The 17,530-nt window shown below is 46.1% G+C and overlaps 3 protein-coding genes across 3 annotated transcripts; 1 reads left to right on the forward strand and 2 right to left on the reverse strand.

Annotated features, from left to right (window-relative positions):
- Nucleotides 1-328: 328 nt before the first annotated feature.
- BYT42DRAFT_518350 (armadillo-type protein) lies at nt 329-9,078 on the reverse strand. Its single transcript, XM_051565244.1, has 14 exons — nt 8,840-9,078; nt 8,561-8,759; nt 7,880-8,445; nt 6,740-7,800; nt 6,465-6,654; nt 6,277-6,407; nt 6,020-6,200; nt 5,062-5,957; nt 4,829-4,976; nt 2,536-4,755; nt 2,041-2,436; nt 1,158-1,940; nt 954-1,083; nt 329-889 (listed from the first exon to the last, which is right to left on the reverse strand). The coding sequence occupies exons 1-14, from the start codon at nt 8,982-8,984 to the stop codon at nt 514-516; spliced, it is 7,422 nt and encodes a 2,473-aa protein (XP_051421835.1). The 5' UTR covers nt 8,985-9,078; the 3' UTR covers nt 329-513.
- A 977-nt stretch (nt 9,079-10,055) lies between these two features.
- BYT42DRAFT_547595 (uncharacterized protein) lies at nt 10,056-10,903 on the forward strand (the record flags this gene model as incomplete). Its single annotated transcript, XM_051565959.1, has 4 exons — nt 10,056-10,160; nt 10,246-10,283; nt 10,362-10,549; nt 10,590-10,903. 4 exons carry the CDS (start codon nt 10,056-10,058, stop codon nt 10,901-10,903), a joined length of 645 nt encoding a protein of 214 aa, XP_051421836.1.
- A 39-nt stretch (nt 10,904-10,942) lies between these two features.
- On the reverse strand, nt 10,943-14,380 carry BYT42DRAFT_411583 (kinase-like domain-containing protein). The gene is made up of 15 exons (XM_051563438.1): nt 14,171-14,380; nt 14,023-14,089; nt 13,916-13,954; nt 13,787-13,852; nt 13,134-13,727; nt 13,013-13,059; nt 12,854-12,938; nt 12,691-12,785; nt 12,508-12,628; nt 12,126-12,443; nt 11,697-12,051; nt 11,558-11,614; nt 11,397-11,476; nt 11,222-11,297; nt 10,943-11,157 (listed from the first exon to the last, which is right to left on the reverse strand). The coding sequence occupies exons 1-15, from the start codon at nt 14,263-14,265 to the stop codon at nt 11,138-11,140; spliced, it is 2,115 nt and encodes a 704-aa protein (XP_051421837.1). The 5' UTR covers nt 14,266-14,380; the 3' UTR covers nt 10,943-11,137.
- Between the last annotated feature and the right edge of the window lie 3,150 nt (nt 14,381-17,530).

The raw sequence follows: 17,530 nt of genomic DNA on the forward strand, positions 1-17,530 counted from the left end.
TTCCAAACTGATGGGCCTGGTGGAAAGGACGCCAGATTTGGACACCAATGCATTCCTGGAGTACGTAGAGGAATGCAGCAAACAAATCAGTCAACAAGATTATGAGGGCTGGGTGAATCACAGCATCGGTTTGTCTAGCTTGTACAGAAGTTGACTAGTAATAGATCAAAAAATACAGGAATGCCCAAGTTACAGTGAAAAATCAATCGTGTCAATATCTGGGGGGGGGTATGGAGTCGCATTGACCGTACTGACAGACATACCCGCCATTTCTCGCCATGGCAAACAATGACAACGAACGCCCAAAAACTGGTTCACAAAAAAAACTACCGATTTATCTATGTCGATGACTTTATTGACATACGCACTGAAAACAACTCTAAGAAAGAAAAATTGAAGAAAAAAGAGGTTGATCTGTGATTTGTCACAGTTCTTTTTATCCAAAAGTAAAGCTTTGGAGAAAAAAAAAAGAGATATTACATGCAAGAAATCAGGAAACTTGTAGCGTGTCAATTATTTCAAGATTGCTTGTAACCGGGTAGCCGACTCCTTCATGCCGGATGTGGCGTCTTTTGCCAGACCTTCTTCGATAATGGATTGGATACCCTTTTTGGAATTGTCGCTGAGAGCGGCTTGGGTCTTGGAAACCACATTTTCGAGAGCTTCCATCATCGCTTCCTTCACCTCGGCTTCGCTTGCACGGATGCCCGATACAAGTTCCGTCACCAAAGGATCCACACGAGGTTGCAGCGTGATCAGAACACCCAAAGCCGAAGCAGCGTTGGATCGTACGTCATCACTTGATGCATCCGAAAGGGATTTCACAAATGTACGTTGCAACTGCGGCAAGAAAGGCTTCAAGTGCATCGGTACCTTGCCCAATAATAATCTATAAAAAAACTCATATTAGAAGATGCCCTTTTCTCCCACTTTCTCCGTTTTTCACAACATACCCCAAAGTTTGCAAGATGGCCGACTTGACCTGAGGAGGATAACGATCACCGACAATACGGATAAGAGGACCTGTGATCTGGGTAACAAACGGCTTCAATGCATCCGACGAGGTACGCTCGATCAAATCACCTAAATTTTTCAATAAAGCAAATCACCATGAGTGATATGGAGTGGCAAACACAAAAACGTTGCTTAATACGTACCAATACCCAAGGCTGAGAGTTCGCGATTTTCGGTGGAGCCGTACATGAGACCTTGGAGGAAAATGGGGAGAACGGCACTGATACCCTTGGGCAAGCAGAAACCGGCCACGTCGCAGCCACGCACACCCACGATATGAACGGCATGACGCGTCACAGGCACCAAAGCTTCGTATTCATCCTTGGGCATCGACTTGGTCACGGCTGAAAGCGCATTCCAAGCCGGTTTCACCACTGCCGATGCACTGTCGTCCAAAAGGGGCACCAAGATTTCGATCCACTCCTGCACGTAATCGGAACCGTCCAAATCCGTTTCGCTGTAAAAGCTGGCCGTAATGTCGCATGCCACGGCACGTTTTTCCCAACTTTCGCTTCTAGCGTATTCCTGCAACGTCGAGATCAGTGTGGCAAGACCGTCTTCGTCTTCAATGGATTTCATCAACGCAATGGTGGTAGTCGATAATTGCTCCAACACTTCTTCATCGGTTTCCATCATACGCGATTCTACAATAGCTGACAGAATCACGGACAAGCGTCGATTCAACGCAGAACCAGCCACCGTCACCAGGGAGCCCAAAGCACGCGCGTTGAATGCACTCATTGGCGTGGCAATTAAAGTAGGAATAAGCACAGGGAATACCACATTCGCACGGACCGCCATGATCTCCTTAAGAGCCGCAAGAGCGTAAACTGATCCTTCATCCGAAGATTGCAATTGGTTAAGCAAGGACGGCAGAATTTCATCAATGGCTCTAGCACCAACGTTTTGATGCAAGGTATCAAAGGCTAAAATTTACATCAAATAAAGAAGTGAGTCAATACCTGGCCAAGAGAAGTATAACGAGACCTCCTCCTTTTTCTCTCTCTTTCGCTCTCTCTCTCTTACCTTGAGCAGCGGCTTCGCGGACTTCCGAGGAAGAATCACACAAGGCTTTCTTAACCACGGGAATGATTTGATCGGCAAAGTCCAAGACTTGTACCTTGCCAGCGGTTTCCATAACGATGCTAAAGGCCGAAGTAACACCTTGGCGGGTTTCTTCATCGTTGGATCCCATGCCTTCTTCGAGAATGGGGAGAATTTCAGGCAACACACCTTCGCCCAACTTGACTACCAATTCCGCCAATGTACGACCGGCCACGGCGCTCTTTTCATCGTTGTCGCTGGACAAGTTGCGAATCACCATCAACATCATCGCAGGCAGGATATCCTTAAGCGTACGTGGCGTATTGGAGACAAGCACCTTCCACACACGTAACGAAGCCTGTCGCACAATACCAGAGACTAAAATACAAAGATTGTTTAGATTTCAATAAAAACCCGATTATCATGGCCACTGAAAGCCAGACCTCCACCCCTTCCTCTCCCTGCAGCAATACTTACAGTCTTGACGAACAATGTACAAGGCCGACAAGATACGATCGCGACGATCTTTGCCGAGAACGTCCAACAATTGCTTGGACTTATTTTCGCCAACACCGTAACTGTCGTCTGCGTCTTCGTCCTTGAGTTCATCAAAGTTACCCAAGGCTTCCAACCCCTTGTTGGGATTGACAATACCCGTGATACGGAATAACAGATCGCCCACCAATTGGACCGAACTCTGACGAATACGCCAGTTGGCATCGAACAGGCCCTTCTCCAATTCAGGCAACAACAGATCCACCGCCTTGGTTGCGTAATTGGTCACAATCATACGACCGGCACGCAACGACGCGTCACGTACAAATTCGGACTCGTCCGCAAGACCCATAAGAATGGGAGGAATAATACGACCAAGATAAGGTTGGAAACGAGGACCAAACGTCGCAGGCAAATAGATGAGCAGAGAAATAAAACCTTCACGAACATACGCACGAGGACTGTCGGCACTGGCGAGAATTTCAGGCAACAGACCATCCAGACGTTCCAGACCCAGACCCGCCAACACTTCGGAAAGACCTTGCGCAGCACCTTGGCGATCGACGTTGCCGGTATCTGTCTTGAGCTTGTCGAGCAATTCCATCACCAGACCAGGGAAGTTGTCTTCACCCAGTTTTTCAACAAAGCTTCCCAATGCCTTGGCCGCCGTACCGCGCGCTTCAGGAACCGGATCAGCCAACACTTCCTTGATACCAGGCATCAGGATCGGCAAATAGGGAACCAAATCTTTTTGATCGGTCAACGAAGCCATGTTGCCCACAATTTGCGCCGATTTGGTCTTGATCTCCGTACCACGTTCACGCAAACCACGCTCGAGAATAGGCATGACCAACGCCAACGAAGGAGGATCGATGTAATGGACAAACGACGTTTGCAAAAGAGCCGTCAAGGCCGCCTTGGTCTTTCGATTCGGATCACTCAATGCTTCCAGTAACACGGGCACCAAGCCTTGAATTTCAGGGTTACTAATCACTTCACCAAAAAGTTGAAGCGAACGACGTGCTGCGGCTTGCACTTGAGCATGGGTATCGGCCAGCACCTCGGTAATGCGAGGAATGATGTTGGGAAGAGACACCGAAAGCTGCTTGGGCGCACAGTACGCCGTCGCACCAAGCAATTCCACCGACGCTTTCTTTGTACGCCATTGACGATCGTCCAAACCTTCCAAAATGGAAGGAAGAATCAGCTTGACGCAGTGACCGCTGATCTTGCTCATAATCACACGCGCCGTGTCGGAGCATGCTTCACGCACATCCGTATTGGCATCACCAAAGCAAACGAGTAACAGGGGAATGATCTGAATAATGTATGGCTCGAATAAACGTCCAAGCGTGGATGACAGCGTTTCGAAAGCAAACAGGGCACCTTGACGCGATTGGTAAGCACGCTTGTTATCCACAGCCTCCTTAAGCGACGTCATGATGTTGCATTCTTTCAAGGCCGTGATACCGCGGCCTTTGACCACACCGGCCAAACCGTAAGCGGCGCCACGACGTTGCGCGTATTTTTCACCCGTGAACAACTTCTTCAAAAGACCTTCACAGATCTGAGGCACTTCTTCCTTGATCTTCTTGATCAGTGGAGGAAGACAGTCCGCCACCGCACTCTGCACCACTTCCGAAGGCGTATCCAAGGTAGCAATCATCTTATCCACCGCCATGGTAACCTTGCTGTCGCCAGAGTCCAAGAATCCGGCCGCACCACCATACAGAATAATCACCGCTTGGCGAATGTAATCGTGGGTTTCGCTGTCCACGGCTTGCTGGTTCAAGTACGCTTCAAACGTCGCCAACAAGTCCTGCTTTCCTTCATGACCATAGGCATTCACCGCGGCTAAACCGGCGTCGAGCATCTTTTTGCGGACAGTTTCATCACGGTCACCCAACGCTTCATCCTTGATCAGGAACTGACAGAATCCACGCACATTGTCAAACTGCATCTGAGGAGCCATGGCTTGAAGCATCAAAGCGAGACCGGCACGCGCTTCCCACGGATCGCGACGATTCAACGTTTCGGGGATCACCATACCGTATTGATCGTACTCGGGATCCAAAGGAGCCGCCTTTTTCTTGTACAACGCATAAATGGCTGCAAGCGTATCAGCCACGGTGTTGGGGTACATGGCAATAGCATCGGCCATCGCTTTGCTGACAGCGTTGCGCACATAGGAAGAATCCGACACTATACCGCGTTTGTTCAGTACCCTCGTTTGGAATACATGCATTCCTTTTCAATGGTTGCCTTTTTTCCTTACCTGCATAGTCGAGCAAGACATCACGATAATCTTCTTCCACGTCCATGGCATTATCATTCCACAAAGTATTGGCCAAATCGGCATTTTGATCATCATGACAAGCAAGCCAAAGTTCAGGCGAGTAATCAATGTCAGTCAAATCAAGATACTAGGAAAATGAAAGAAGGAGTTCATCAATGCTACCGAACCAAGATCACCATCTTTTTTTCTCTTTTTTAGTTTTTTTCCTTTACCTCAAGGCCTTGCAAAGCGGCAGATCGTACCAGGGATTCCTCGGACAGCAAGCCTTGCAACAAGGTATTGGTTTCTTCCAACGTGACCGAGTCGACCATGGTTTCGGACAATGCGACCAGCGACAACTTGGCGTTTTTGCTCACTTGAGGATATTCCTTGATGGCATGCAAGAGACTGGCAATCATTTCTTGGCGAGGCATCACTGTCGATTCGCCTTGTTGACAGTGGAAACCAATCACATCAACAGACATGACAACTTGCTCCATGGCTGTTTCAACGCCATCGTCGGATTTACCACAATCGATACCGCCTTGTTGAATGACTTGATACAAGACGGGGAAAATGTAAGCAAACGTAGCTGGAGGCAGCGGTTGTGCTTCGGTAATGAAGCGAAGACGGTAAAGAACGCGAGCAATCAAAGCGCCCAGGGGCTCATCTAACCAGCGCGCAGGAATAGGTTGGACACCGTTGGCACGCAGAGTGGCGAGAGCAATCGCGGCGCGAATGGTATACACGTTTTCGGAAACACAAGCGCCCAATTCCAGGTAAGTATCCACGATCGATTCGCCCACCATCATACCGGCATTGGTCTTGCCAATCAGCAGCAAAATGCGCACAAGTTCCACCACGTATTCTTCCATGGCGTGTGTATTTCCGCGGATCAGAGCACCGATCATTCGCAAACCTAGCGCCAATTGATCATGCACCTTTTGTACCTTATCGCGAATTTCGCTTTCTTTCTTCAATTGCGCATCGACCGCCGCTTGTTCTTCCTTGGTCAATTTCTGCACCAAACCCTTCTTCTTGGCGAGTTCCGCACGCAATTCTTCCTCCCATTGTTGATCCTTGAATCCCTTCTTGTTACGATGCTCTGTCGTGGTCTTTTTCTTGATGACTGCAATGGATATATGTTAGCGTGAATCACCACCGGCCATACAGTGATTGGAAACAACTTACCATCCACACAGCATTCACCCTCGGGCGTCTTCCAGATCTGGCATTCCAATGAGCCAATGCCATTGACGAGAGCAGGATTTAAATCATCGCTGATCATTTCCATGAACAGAGGAATCAAGCTGGGAGAAATAAACACCAAGGTCGAAATCGACGCAAGGGCAGCTTGATAGAATAATTCAGACTATCGTACAAAATGAAAGCAGACATCAATGTTAGTGGCGGTTGGTGACATCCTACTCTTTCATCTCTCCCTTTACCTGTACTTCATCCGACATGGCTTTTCGAAGGATATCGCGGATCGTCTCGATGTGATTGGCGACCAAAGCACCAGGATTGATGTTGACGCGCTGCATCAAACTGATCCAGTTGTACTTATCTGTGGGAGAAGCTAGGAATATTCTGTCAGTATCAGGGTATTCTTCAACTGTGGCCATTTGTAACTTACCGATATATGGATGATGTGCGAGGATCATGAAATCAAGCAACTCCTTTTCTTTGATGTCTGCATCCAAATCCTTGTCAAAAGATAAGATCGTATTGAGCACGCTCGCCAGTCGGTAAGAAGCCACATCCTTGTTGTAATTTTCGGCATGGTAACCAATCATGGCCGTGGAATCCTTGGCCTTGTGTTCCAACTAACATTATGAAAAAAAGGCGTCCGTCAGTCAATAAATAAGTGTCATAACCTACGAATGAGCGTATGAATCATGGGATGCTTACGTCCAAGAGCCATTGCGTCAAAGCTTGTTTGGCAAACACCGTGAGTTTCTGAGGTTCAGAGGCGGCAATGGCCGACGTGTCTTGATACGCGGCTCGACGCACGGTGTGTTCAGGATGGCTGGTGATGATCCAAATCAAGGCTTGAGCGCACAGGTAACCTGCGCCGGATTTCTCCAAAGACGCGGTGGATTCACGCTGGAACAAACTCGTCAAAGCTCGAACGAGCCACAATCCTTCTTCGGCACCGGTGGCCTTGGTGTAGATACGATCCCACAATAAGAAGCTGGGCTTGGGTGATGAAACAAGGAGAGTGGAGGGGTATTTGTGCTTTTTCAAAAGATCCAGTACGGCAGGCGGCACCGTAGGCCATTGCTGAATGCGACCGGAAATCGACGCGATCAAGATATACGCTTCCAATGGTCCGTCCTTCCACAACAAGGGCTTGTCAACGATCTTGTCAAAAACGGAAAATAAACCCTGCATATATTTCGTGACATTGGCGCTCAAGGTTTGGCTGGCATCGGTACGTTTCCACACGGTGTTACCGAAAGCTGTAGCCCACGTCTTGCGTGTTTGCGGCTTGGACGACGCCAAACCTTCCGAGGATACTTTCACTGCCTTATCCACCAGTTCCTTATGCGCGCCACTGTACGCATCGTCGTAAATCAATACAATCAAATGACGTCCAACTCCATCCACAGCGCACGTCATGGCTTGCTCGTTGGATTCCTTGGGGATCATGGCGAAATAACCTTCCAGTGCCTTGTGACTGATGACGGTATCGGCGGGCTGAGCAAGAGATGACAATGCATTGTAGAGCACCGCACGATGTTCCCAAGAAGTGACTTTCCCGCCCGTCAACGTTTTACTCGTGGCTGTCACAATTTTTACCAGAGCTTCCTGTTTACGGCAAATCTCTGTCAGAGCCTCCCAAAGCATCATACCACCTTGTCGAACGGCCACCGAGGTGGATCTTAAATGGTTCAACAGAGGATCTAACCACTTGGTCGCAAAGATATCGGACACGTCAAATGAAAGTACGGGAACAATACGTGCCAAGACTATAAGATAAAACCATAACGCTGGATCAGCATGATGTCCCATCTACCCTTCCCTGCTCACAACTCCTCGGGGACTTGCCTGGTAAAGCGACTTCGGGCGAACGCAACATCATCTTTTCAAATACAGGCACACATTCGCTGACAAAAGTATCCTCAGGGACAGTAAAGTGCATGAAATCGCGGAAAGCATCCATGGCCGAAGTGGTGACGGCGGTTCGCGATGATACAATGTTCTTCAAGTAATAAGAGATCAATTTGGATTTGGCATCGTCGATGTACTGCTTTCCACTCGAGGCATTCACTTTCAATCGAAGGCTGGTATCGATGATGGTGCCGATGAGCACGGCGTTGCGGTAAGAAGGCGTGACGGTTGAAGCATTCGCTAAAGCGATGTCAAGAAGGGTGGGAATGGCCGTAGCATTTTGTCGCACGGTACGTCGTACATCCACCAAGGCACTTTTAGCAATGGTCTTCTTTTGATCGTTGGCAAAGCCGTCCAACAGCAAAGCTTGCGCGTTGACCAGCGACGACAATAAAGTGGAACTCGCTGCCTTTTCAACGTCCACTGATTTCAGCACAAGCCCAATCAACAGATCGACCCAGGTCAACAAGATGAAACGATCCGCAGCAGAAGTAACACACTCCCTACAACGATGGCACATGTAAAATTTAATGATACTGCGCCACTAATTCTTGGATTTCCACCATGGATTCACGAGCAATCCACGAACAACCCCAATGGCGCGTCTGGTCAACCTACCCTGTAGACGTGCGTTTACCAATTTTCTCGGCTTCCCGGACGAGAGCGGGAACAAACGCTTTTTGGAAAATGTCGGCATTCCAGTTATTGAGTTCTTTGAGCACCTCAAGAATAGCGAGACGGGATGCTCGATCGTGATAACGTGTATAGGTCAAGAAGACAAGGCTGAGCAAAGAAGGCAATGCGTCCACGGGCAAATCTAACAGTACAACAGAAAAAAAAACATAAGCGTTGGCTGTTCTCTCATGATGGTTTTCTGGTCAGCCATGAACTATTCACCTTTTCGGCGTAGACGGATCAGAAGAGCATGGTGCAAGAAGTCCAATCGGTCCGAGATACTCGACTTGGTAATGGTAACTGTAACCCTATTCTTGATGAATTCGGGCCACGTCACTTCACCGGTCTGCTCTTGCGATTCAGCCATAGCGTTCACGAAGCGTCAAAAAAAAAAATGTCAACTCGAGAAAAATGTTAAAATTTCAAAGAATGCCACCCCGTCCGGTGGGTCGGGCACTGACGTCAGCGTCCCGTGCCGATATAAGGATTTTTTTCATTAATACAAAAATCTACAAAGATTTTCTATGTGAACGAAACAGATACAAATATCATCGGCCTAGAGACGCTGGAATCAAGATGTTGCATTTATGAAGCCTTGGAATCACAGGTTTTATCATTGCTGATTCTATCTGTGGGTTTCCAACATCCATCGGTGCCTGGAAATTTTGCAGTCCCACGTATTTCTTTTTTCTTTGTTGGCGCAAAATTCCTCAATGTCAGAAATGCTGACGGGGTGGCATTGTCTGTCTTTACTTTACTACCATTCTTTTTGATGCAGGTCGGTACACTTTTTGGATTTTTATATGTATCTTTCAGCCAACTATACACTTATTCAAAAGTAAAACATTTGTCTAGGTGACAAAGAGCGGTCTATTGATTTTTTGATTTGGCTGTTTTAAAATAAAAAGCAATCGACGGACTGCCGTGGGACGATCTGTCAAGTGTTTGAGCGTATCCTATCAAGTGCGGGGGAACGACGACGCCATGATGATGAGCTGACAAGCGAGAGAAGAAAGTAGCAATATTTTCGATTCCACAGAGCATGAATGAAACAAGCTTTCTAGAAAGTAATGAACTCTTCAAAGGCATATGGAAGAAAATGAAAGGAACCTTGGTTTCTGATGCCAAGCCTCTCCTTGTCGGTCTGTAATGTTTCATCCCAGCCAAATTCCATGGAATTCTGGTTTCGTTTCTCAGAAAAGTGTGTTCAACGCAAGCTTAAAAAACGCTCGCCTGAGGCAGCCTTCCGATTGGACCATCGAAACAACGCTTTTTTAATTTCTGAGACAAAAATGGACATAGTAATAGCCACACAACATTATTTGCAATCACTCATTTTTTTTTTCTTTTTACCCCACCGGAACCAAGTGTTCGTCCTTATTTTCTTCCTCTTCTTTTTCTTTACATTACAACTCAATCTGTAGTTCATTGCGCTAGCATGAAGCTTTATCCCATAGTCGCTGGTCTGTCCTTGGCAGCCTCGTGGATGTCTGTGCACGCCACGCCGGACGCTGGAATTTCATTGACAGCCCCTGTTCAGGGTGTATGTATCACAAAACCAAGACTTGATACAACAGCATGCAATGGCTTGATTGATAACGTTTTTGTTTGCGCTGTGATTTATGTAGACTGTGTGGTATTCTGGACGACCTCAACTGGTACAATGGTAAGTTGGACAAATAGGGCCACAGATCAACTCATATCCGTCCCACCTATGCCAACTGTTAACGCGTGGAAACAATAGGAGAGTAACCAATGGAAATGTGGATACTATTGAGACAGTGGAACTGAGAAACGGCATGTCGACCAACCTTGATTTTGTTATCCAACTGAATATATCCAATATCCCCGTCAACGATGGCCAATTCATTTGGGAAATACCCAACAATACCGTCACCGACCCCATGTGTGAGTTGAAGCAAGCCAAGCACAGTAATATCTCTTTCAATTCTAATTTTTATTTCTGATACAGATGTGTTGCTGTTGAAGAGCAACCTGGGGACGACTTACTCTGCTTACTTTACCATTTTGGGGGTCGCTCCAGACACCACGAATACCGCAACGGAATCTCCCGTGAAATCGCCGGCTTCCAACGCTTCTCAATGGGATGACCTTCAGAAAACCGGCCATGCAGCGGCCGCTTCTGGTACGGCCACCAAGGGTTCAGTGGCTCCCAGTGGAGCATCCTCATCTTCTTCCTCCTCCTCTTCCTCCGCGACTCACAACATCCTCGCTGTTATCGTAACTACCGCTGGTGCGGTGGCTGCCGTGACTCTTTTGTTATAAATCAATGTAACCCTCATCATCATTCTATTTTCAATTCTTTATTTTTTTAATTCTTCTGTACGTGCGGGATAATAAGGTCTCACCTCCTCGAACCAGTTCCTGGATAGTATGGAAACGGGTCGCTCTCCGTTGCCAAATCGAAAACAAAAAGATAGACAAAAGATAAACATTATTTACAAGCAGGTATACAATATTTTTAAAGTACATAATGGTGTATGAGAGCGGCGGTGAATTTTAAGGAATGGCAATGTCAGCTAGGTCAATGTGTCATTATGTGAGTGAACGAAGAACATGTATAGAGTATTTTGATTGACTTACCATGAGAGGATCTGGTCATTCGTTGATGAATTCCGCCCAACAACTTTTGCAGACGATTGCCTGTTCGTGGTGGCGGCTGACATGGATAGACAAGAAATTTAATTAGTACAGAGTTTAAACCATTCCTGTATTTTCAGGGCAAACACTACCCTGAACGCAATTCACGCATGCTTACCACAGGTAAATTCGTAAAGGATGGTATACGGCAATGAAGTGATTTGCTTTGGCAAGTATCATGGCAAATCAACGTACATACTACATCAAAAATAGGCAGTATATTATTGTTACTACATGGAAATTCTTCATCCACCCTTTGACATTTTCAATTTTGCATACCTTCACAGATGAGGGCATGCGATCGAAGGTTGGTTTGACAAAGCTTGCATTTGATGGCTATTAGATTATTGTTAGTTTAAGTGGATGAACCAAACTCCAGCAGATTGCCAGTCGAAGCAAAGCCAAATGGTATGCCTACCTTTCTCCAAATGACTCTTTATAAAGCGGTGAGGATGGACAAGCCGGTGGCGCTTGCCATTGGATTGGACCTTGTCTGGCAAGGCGGGTAATTGAACGCCGGGTTCGGAGGCTAGGTATCGAGAGAGAATAGTGAGATCAATTGTATCGGTGCCTGAATGGTACGATGAATGGATGGATGACTCTTCGTGAGTCAATTTTTGCTGATGCATTTTTCGACGCAAGGCAGGGGTTCGATGAGGTGGAGGCTGGACTGGGCAATGCTGAATAATCCATGGATGCTCTAATAACTGGGCCGCAGTCGGTCGATCTTTTGGGTTCTTTTGAAAACAGGCTCGTAATACATCACACATGAGCTACAGCGCCACCGTCATCATATAAGAGAACAGCTCGCTATTTTGTCCTTGTATTGAATAAAAGTTGTACTTGCCTCGGATGCGTTTTCGGGAAAAGGAGGATGATCGTCTTCGACGATATGATACAAAGCTGACATGGAGATAAGATCGGCGTAGGGCGGTTTGCCCGTGAACAGTTCGATGACGGTACATCCGAGTGACCAAATGTCCGATTGAGTGGTGGCGCCCTTGAGTTCAATGACTTCCGGAGCCATCCAATTTGGCGTACCGGCAGGAATACTTTCGCCTTGTTGCTTTACATGCAAGTTTAACGATACACCAAAATCCGTGAGCTTGACGTCGCCCGTTTTCGTCGTCAAGATGTTGGCCGCTTTCAAATCACAGTGCGCCACCTAATATTATATCAGTCTATCAAATGTTTCTTGCAATTTTTGTAACGATCTGCTAGGCACTTACCTGATGCTCATGGAGATAGAAAAGCCCTTTGAGGATTTTTTGCGTATAGGAGGCCACCAGCCTTTCGGGCAAACTCCCAAAGGCTTTTAGAGTGGACAAGAGAGACCCATTTTCCACATATCTATTTCATTCCGTTTTCAGAATTTTCTTCGCCGCATTTTAAGTTAAATCCATCTTACATACTCGAGTACGATATTCAAATGTTCCTCATCATGTGCAAAAGCGATATACTGAACAATGCTGCTGCTCGCCATGCCTTTCAATAGATCCACTTCTTGCTATACAAACAATAAATCTGTCAGCTTACAAGCAATCCGTGATATGAGAGTACATCCTTTTTACTTACCATGACCTCCTCCTGTACGTCTTCAACTTCTGATAATTTGATCCGCTTTATGGCCACAATTTCTCCGGTCTGTATATCCAAAGCTCTGTCACATTGAAAGTATTACTGGTTAGTTGGATTAATGAAACACTGGCACTTTTGTCAATTGAATGTACTTGCCTGTAGACGGAACCAAACTGGCCTTTGCCGATACAATTTCCCAGTTGCTTTGTCATCGATCAACCCAAGAAATGTTTAGTCTGGTGCGCCTTTTTTGCCCATTCCTACCCTTGGTACTTACGTACTGTCGGCTTAGACTTCCTCGTCCTTTTTGAACATTCACTCTCACGTACTGCCTTTGAAGCGTCGATACTTTGTGATTTGTCTGGTTGCTGTATTGCTTTTGGATGCTGGTATCACTGTGCTTTCGTTCCATATCATGCTTTGGCCGGCTGAGTGACATAGTAGGGGTAGACTTGGACGGTGTGAGAACCGGCGCAGCAAACTCATTGACTTCCCCATGCTGCAGCGCCGATTGACTGAAACGATGCCTGCCTGGTTTCGGGCTAGCCATTTGAGGAAGTCGTTCATCTGAGGGGTTTGTATTCAACAGCTTTACATAGCGATCGTCGTTCTGGATACGCTCGGCGGCCAGCGATGTCGTATCGGCATCTCGCGACAAGGTACTGTAACCACTGTCGGTTGTAGGCCGAATCGCCTTGGACAATTTTTGACAAGGCAGCGGCTCTCGCTCAGGCAGGGAAGGGGTCGTGGATATTTTGCTTGGAAAAATCGTTTTGATGTGGACACGCCCCGGTTTCGTGGAAGGACAAGACTTGGCACACGCATGTTTGTTTCCACTGATCCGTGCTAAGGATAAGATCGTATTGACCACCTACATTTCGTTGAGTCACCATAAACTCTGATTTCCTCATCATAGCCATCCTCACTTACAGCCGCCATATCTTTGGCCTCATACAGATCCACGGTTTGAAACAGTTCTGAATTCTTCAAGCCAAGCTTTGACACTGTCTATGAGCAAAAAGGACAACTGGTCGCTATCACTGATTTCCCTCTACTTACATTTTGCGCAGCTTGTAGGAATAATCCAATATTGGACATCTATCGCTCCCGTATCAGTACTTGAGAGCAAAGGGGTTGTATGACAGTACTGCATTACAACAACTTACCTTGACAAAAGGAATATTTTTACGCTCGATACTGAGAATAGTGGCGGGTCGAATGTGATTGATGAGTCTGTGGATACAAGAAAAAAGAGGCCAACGTTAGCGTAAAAGGTAAAACACAAGTGACATAATAGCCGACAATCCAACTAGCCTACTTGCACAGTAACACGCCGTCCTGAAGTTCTTTGTGGAGATCGTAACTTGAAAGCTTGGAACCCAAAGTCGACTCAAGATAGGCGATTGCATCGAGTTGACTTTGACGCTGTTGTTCCCCACGTAATTTGTCACAAAGCCGATCTGCTTGACTATTGTGGTACATCAAAAATAGAATTGAAAAGGAAAAAGTAAGCGGAAAAAGTGAGGCACTAAATAATGCAGCAACAAAAAAGTCTATGATAAAAAGAAACAGACCAAAATTTAGAAGAAATCATACTATTGCCGTAGTTATAAATTATAGTTATATTGATGTGGTTGTATTGGTATCTTTTTCTTTTATCTTAAAAAGGAGAGCATGACATACCACAAACACAAAAAGGTATCGCGAAAAAAGAAAAGGTGAATAAAGAAGAAGCAAAAAAGAACCGCCACCTCTTATTTTTTTTAGTTCATGCTTCAATGTCGTGAATGCAACCAAAAGGGACGAGAAATTTTCCCAATAACCAAAAATGACCATCGTGTAAACATCATGTGGAACCCAAAAACTTCACTTGTTGCCAAAGTAATGCACTCATCTTTTTTCGGTCCGCCTTTTTTTTCTATTGCGTAGCACACTTGTTTAGCAATGCTTGAACCTTGCAATTGTATTTGTCTGCCAACAGCAATGACAGGAAACGGCCATGGGCCATTCTCATGCACACGGCCAATGTCATGCTCACTCAGACTAAGCTAATGTATTACGCTAGATTGTAAAAAACACAGAAAATTCTCCTTCAGACTCCTTCGAGGACCTGACAAAGCGGAAAGCTTTGAACCAGTTAGAAAAATGAGTAAATTACCCAGGTTTTATATATAAAAAAGCTATTAGTTGCTCAAAAAGACTACTTGAGAAATCAAGACCTAAATATAACGACATGGTAACGTAATAAGTTTTTATCAAATTTATGTTAGTCAAACATCTGTACATGTGCACATACGGACATAAAGAGTTTTCTTGGGATAGATAAGCCAGACTTTTACAGTGAACTTGGAATGCGGCAGTTATAGTACATTTAGCCATACAGTTATACTATAACAAAGCATGAAACTGCAGCAGCAAAAGGTGGATGTCATTGTGGGAAACTGTTTTGCCGTTATTTTTTTGTGCCGATGAAATTACGTGGTAACACAGACAAAGGTGTTCGATCAGTGATATAAAGATGTAATGATTGACTAGCCACCTGTACCATATAAGCCATAGTTTAACAATAACGATTATCAGTCAACCACGACTGCTGGTCGGCTCATCGATGAATTGATTCTAAACGCACAGTGCAATATCTCAAGGAACAGGTCCATGAAACGTGACTTGCAAAACGCAGATATGATTTCCCAGAAAAAAGGGCTTTCGATGAATGCGAGTCGGAGAAGGCAACCAGGTTGTTCAGCCGGGTTTTTTGCTTGCTTATGCCATTATGCCTTCAATAGGAGAGAATCAAGATGCGGCTCTTCCTGAAAGCTTTCAAGATATTCTGCGACAAGTGAAGCAAGATTTAAACCTCCCGGCAGTTTTCCTCAAACGACCCCTCGATACGGTAGACGACGAGATCAACAGGTGCGACATTTTACACGATGACCCTCGCGTTACTCTTTTGACTCTATTTATTCCACGGAAAAAAGAAACACTGAACATGTATATCAATGTAGCTCGACAGAGAAACGTTCACGGAGAGAAACCGCTTCCAACTATACCCCACATGTGATTTGGGACAAGGCATCCTTTTACGATCGTCTACGGTCATTCACGTCTTTGTACTTGAATACCAAACGACCCGTCAGTGCATCGGATTGTGCCATGCACGGATGGAAAGACTCTGGATCGGTGCTCGGAGACACTCGCGATTGGTGTCAACTTGTATGCGCGACAGGCTGTGAAGGCACCATGTTAATGATCAACCTGTCACCTTTTACAATCGATTCCCCAAAAGGTATGTCAGTGGTGTTCGGAAAGAGGGCAACGCACAGACCCCTCATACCTTCTTCTTTTTGCTTTTATCTAGTTGAAGCCATTGTACAGAAATACCAAAAAGGACTGTTTGAATATCATACAGATCAATGTATGTGGCGATCAAGGAAATGCTCGTGTAAGTTTCTCTCTTTTGTTGTCATCTTCGCAAAGCATGCATTATCAGTAATTAATGCTCTTTTTGTCATGACCATAGCACAAGTTCGAGAATTCCCTATCTATACAACCCAGGAAGCGATATCCTTGATTACAAGTGAAGCGAAACAATTTTTAAATTGTGACGCATTGCCCATCATCCAACATCCATTGGTAAAATTCAAATATCTGTTGTGCTAGTGAAAAAAGGAACCAACATGATGATTTAATATTTTTTCACATATTCATCTAGTCATCCGATCAATTGCGTAAAATGGATTATTTTATTCAATACACGGAAGGTTTATTAGACGAAGATGGGTTTATCCGAGGCCCCTTGGGCGACAATAAGACAGCTACAGCCTACCTGTTACCTTTATTCGGATGGCACGCCGCTTCATCGAGCCAAGCGGAGTGTCATCAATGCTTTCGACGCATCTTCCTGAACACGCCTACCGATAACGACGACAGTACTGATCACGAAGCGCTTGACGTGGCATCTGAACATCGAACTTACTGTCCTTGGATTAACGCAGAGATCGCCATGGCCAAGAGTCCTCGTGTGTTTCTTTCGGAGAAATCCGGTGCGATATGCGGCTATGAATGGATGATGGAAACGATCAATCTGGAGCACCGAATGTTGATGGAGGAACGGGATTTCTCCTATTCAAAACAGGAAGCCCACCGACGCAAAGTGGCCGCCATTTGGCGCCAAATAGAAGAATCAAAAGAACTTTTACGTGCCGCCACCGCTCCACCAGCCGAAGTCGCCGTCCCGACCATTGAAAAACAGACAGCAATGCCAGAACAAGCAACGACTCCCTTGCCCGACACTGCCATCACCCACGCCGAAGTTGGGCCTAGTTTAGCAGCTGAAGAACCTAAACAGCCAACGGAAGTAAAGGCTGAATCTCCCATGGAAACGACAGTTATACCGACCGATCAAACCGCCGCAGAAGAACCGGCGGTAGCATCCACCGTTGAGAAGGAAACAGAGTCTGCGGATCAAATCATGCAGGACGCACAATCTTCCGATGCAGCGGCGGCGGCGGCAGCAGCAGAAACGGAAATGATTCGAAAAGAAGAAGAAAAGGCAGCAGCAGCAGCAGCAGAGATGCCTGCTACAACAGATGAAGCGGTGTCTTCGGCCACTGTGGAGGGCGTCGCCAAAGGTGTAAGCCCACCCAAAGCAGTTACTACCGATGCGGTGGTCTT

The sequence above is a fragment of the Radiomyces spectabilis genome, assembly GCF_025331425.1.
Source record: "Radiomyces spectabilis strain NRRL 2753 chromosome Unknown BYT42scaffold_9, whole genome shotgun sequence".
In the NCBI taxonomy this organism is placed as follows: Eukaryota; Fungi; Mucoromycota; class Mucoromycetes; order Mucorales; family Radiomycetaceae; genus Radiomyces; species Radiomyces spectabilis.

What these genes read in the sequence shown, in the direction of transcription:
- BYT42DRAFT_411583 (XM_051563438.1), bottom strand. Translation starts at nt 14,265, where the DNA reads ATGCAATCGCCTATCTTGAGTCGACTTTGGGTTCCAAGCTTTCAAGTT. An exon ending in GAAGTCTAAGCCGACAGTAC is followed by an intron (nt 13,060 to 13,133) that starts GTAAGTACCAAG and finishes TCGATGACAAAG; the next exon opens with CAACTGGGAAATTGTATCGG. An exon ending in AAAGAGTCATTTGGAGAAAG is followed by an intron (nt 11,615 to 11,696) that starts GTAGGCATACCA and finishes ATAATCTAATAG; the next exon opens with CCATCAAATGCAAGCTTTGT.
- BYT42DRAFT_518350 (XM_051565244.1), bottom strand. Translation starts at nt 8,984, where the DNA reads ATGGCTGAATCGCAAGAGCAGACCGGTGAAGTGACGTGGCCCGAATTC. An exon ending in GCCCGAAGTCGCTTTACCAG is followed by an intron (nt 7,801 to 7,879) that starts GCAAGTCCCCGA and finishes TTTATCTTATAG; the next exon opens with TCTTGGCACGTATTGTTCCC. An exon ending in TGTCTTGCTCGACTATGCAG is followed by an intron (nt 4,756 to 4,828) that starts GTAAGGAAAAAA and finishes AACGCGGTATAG; the next exon opens with TGTCGGATTCTTCCTATGTG.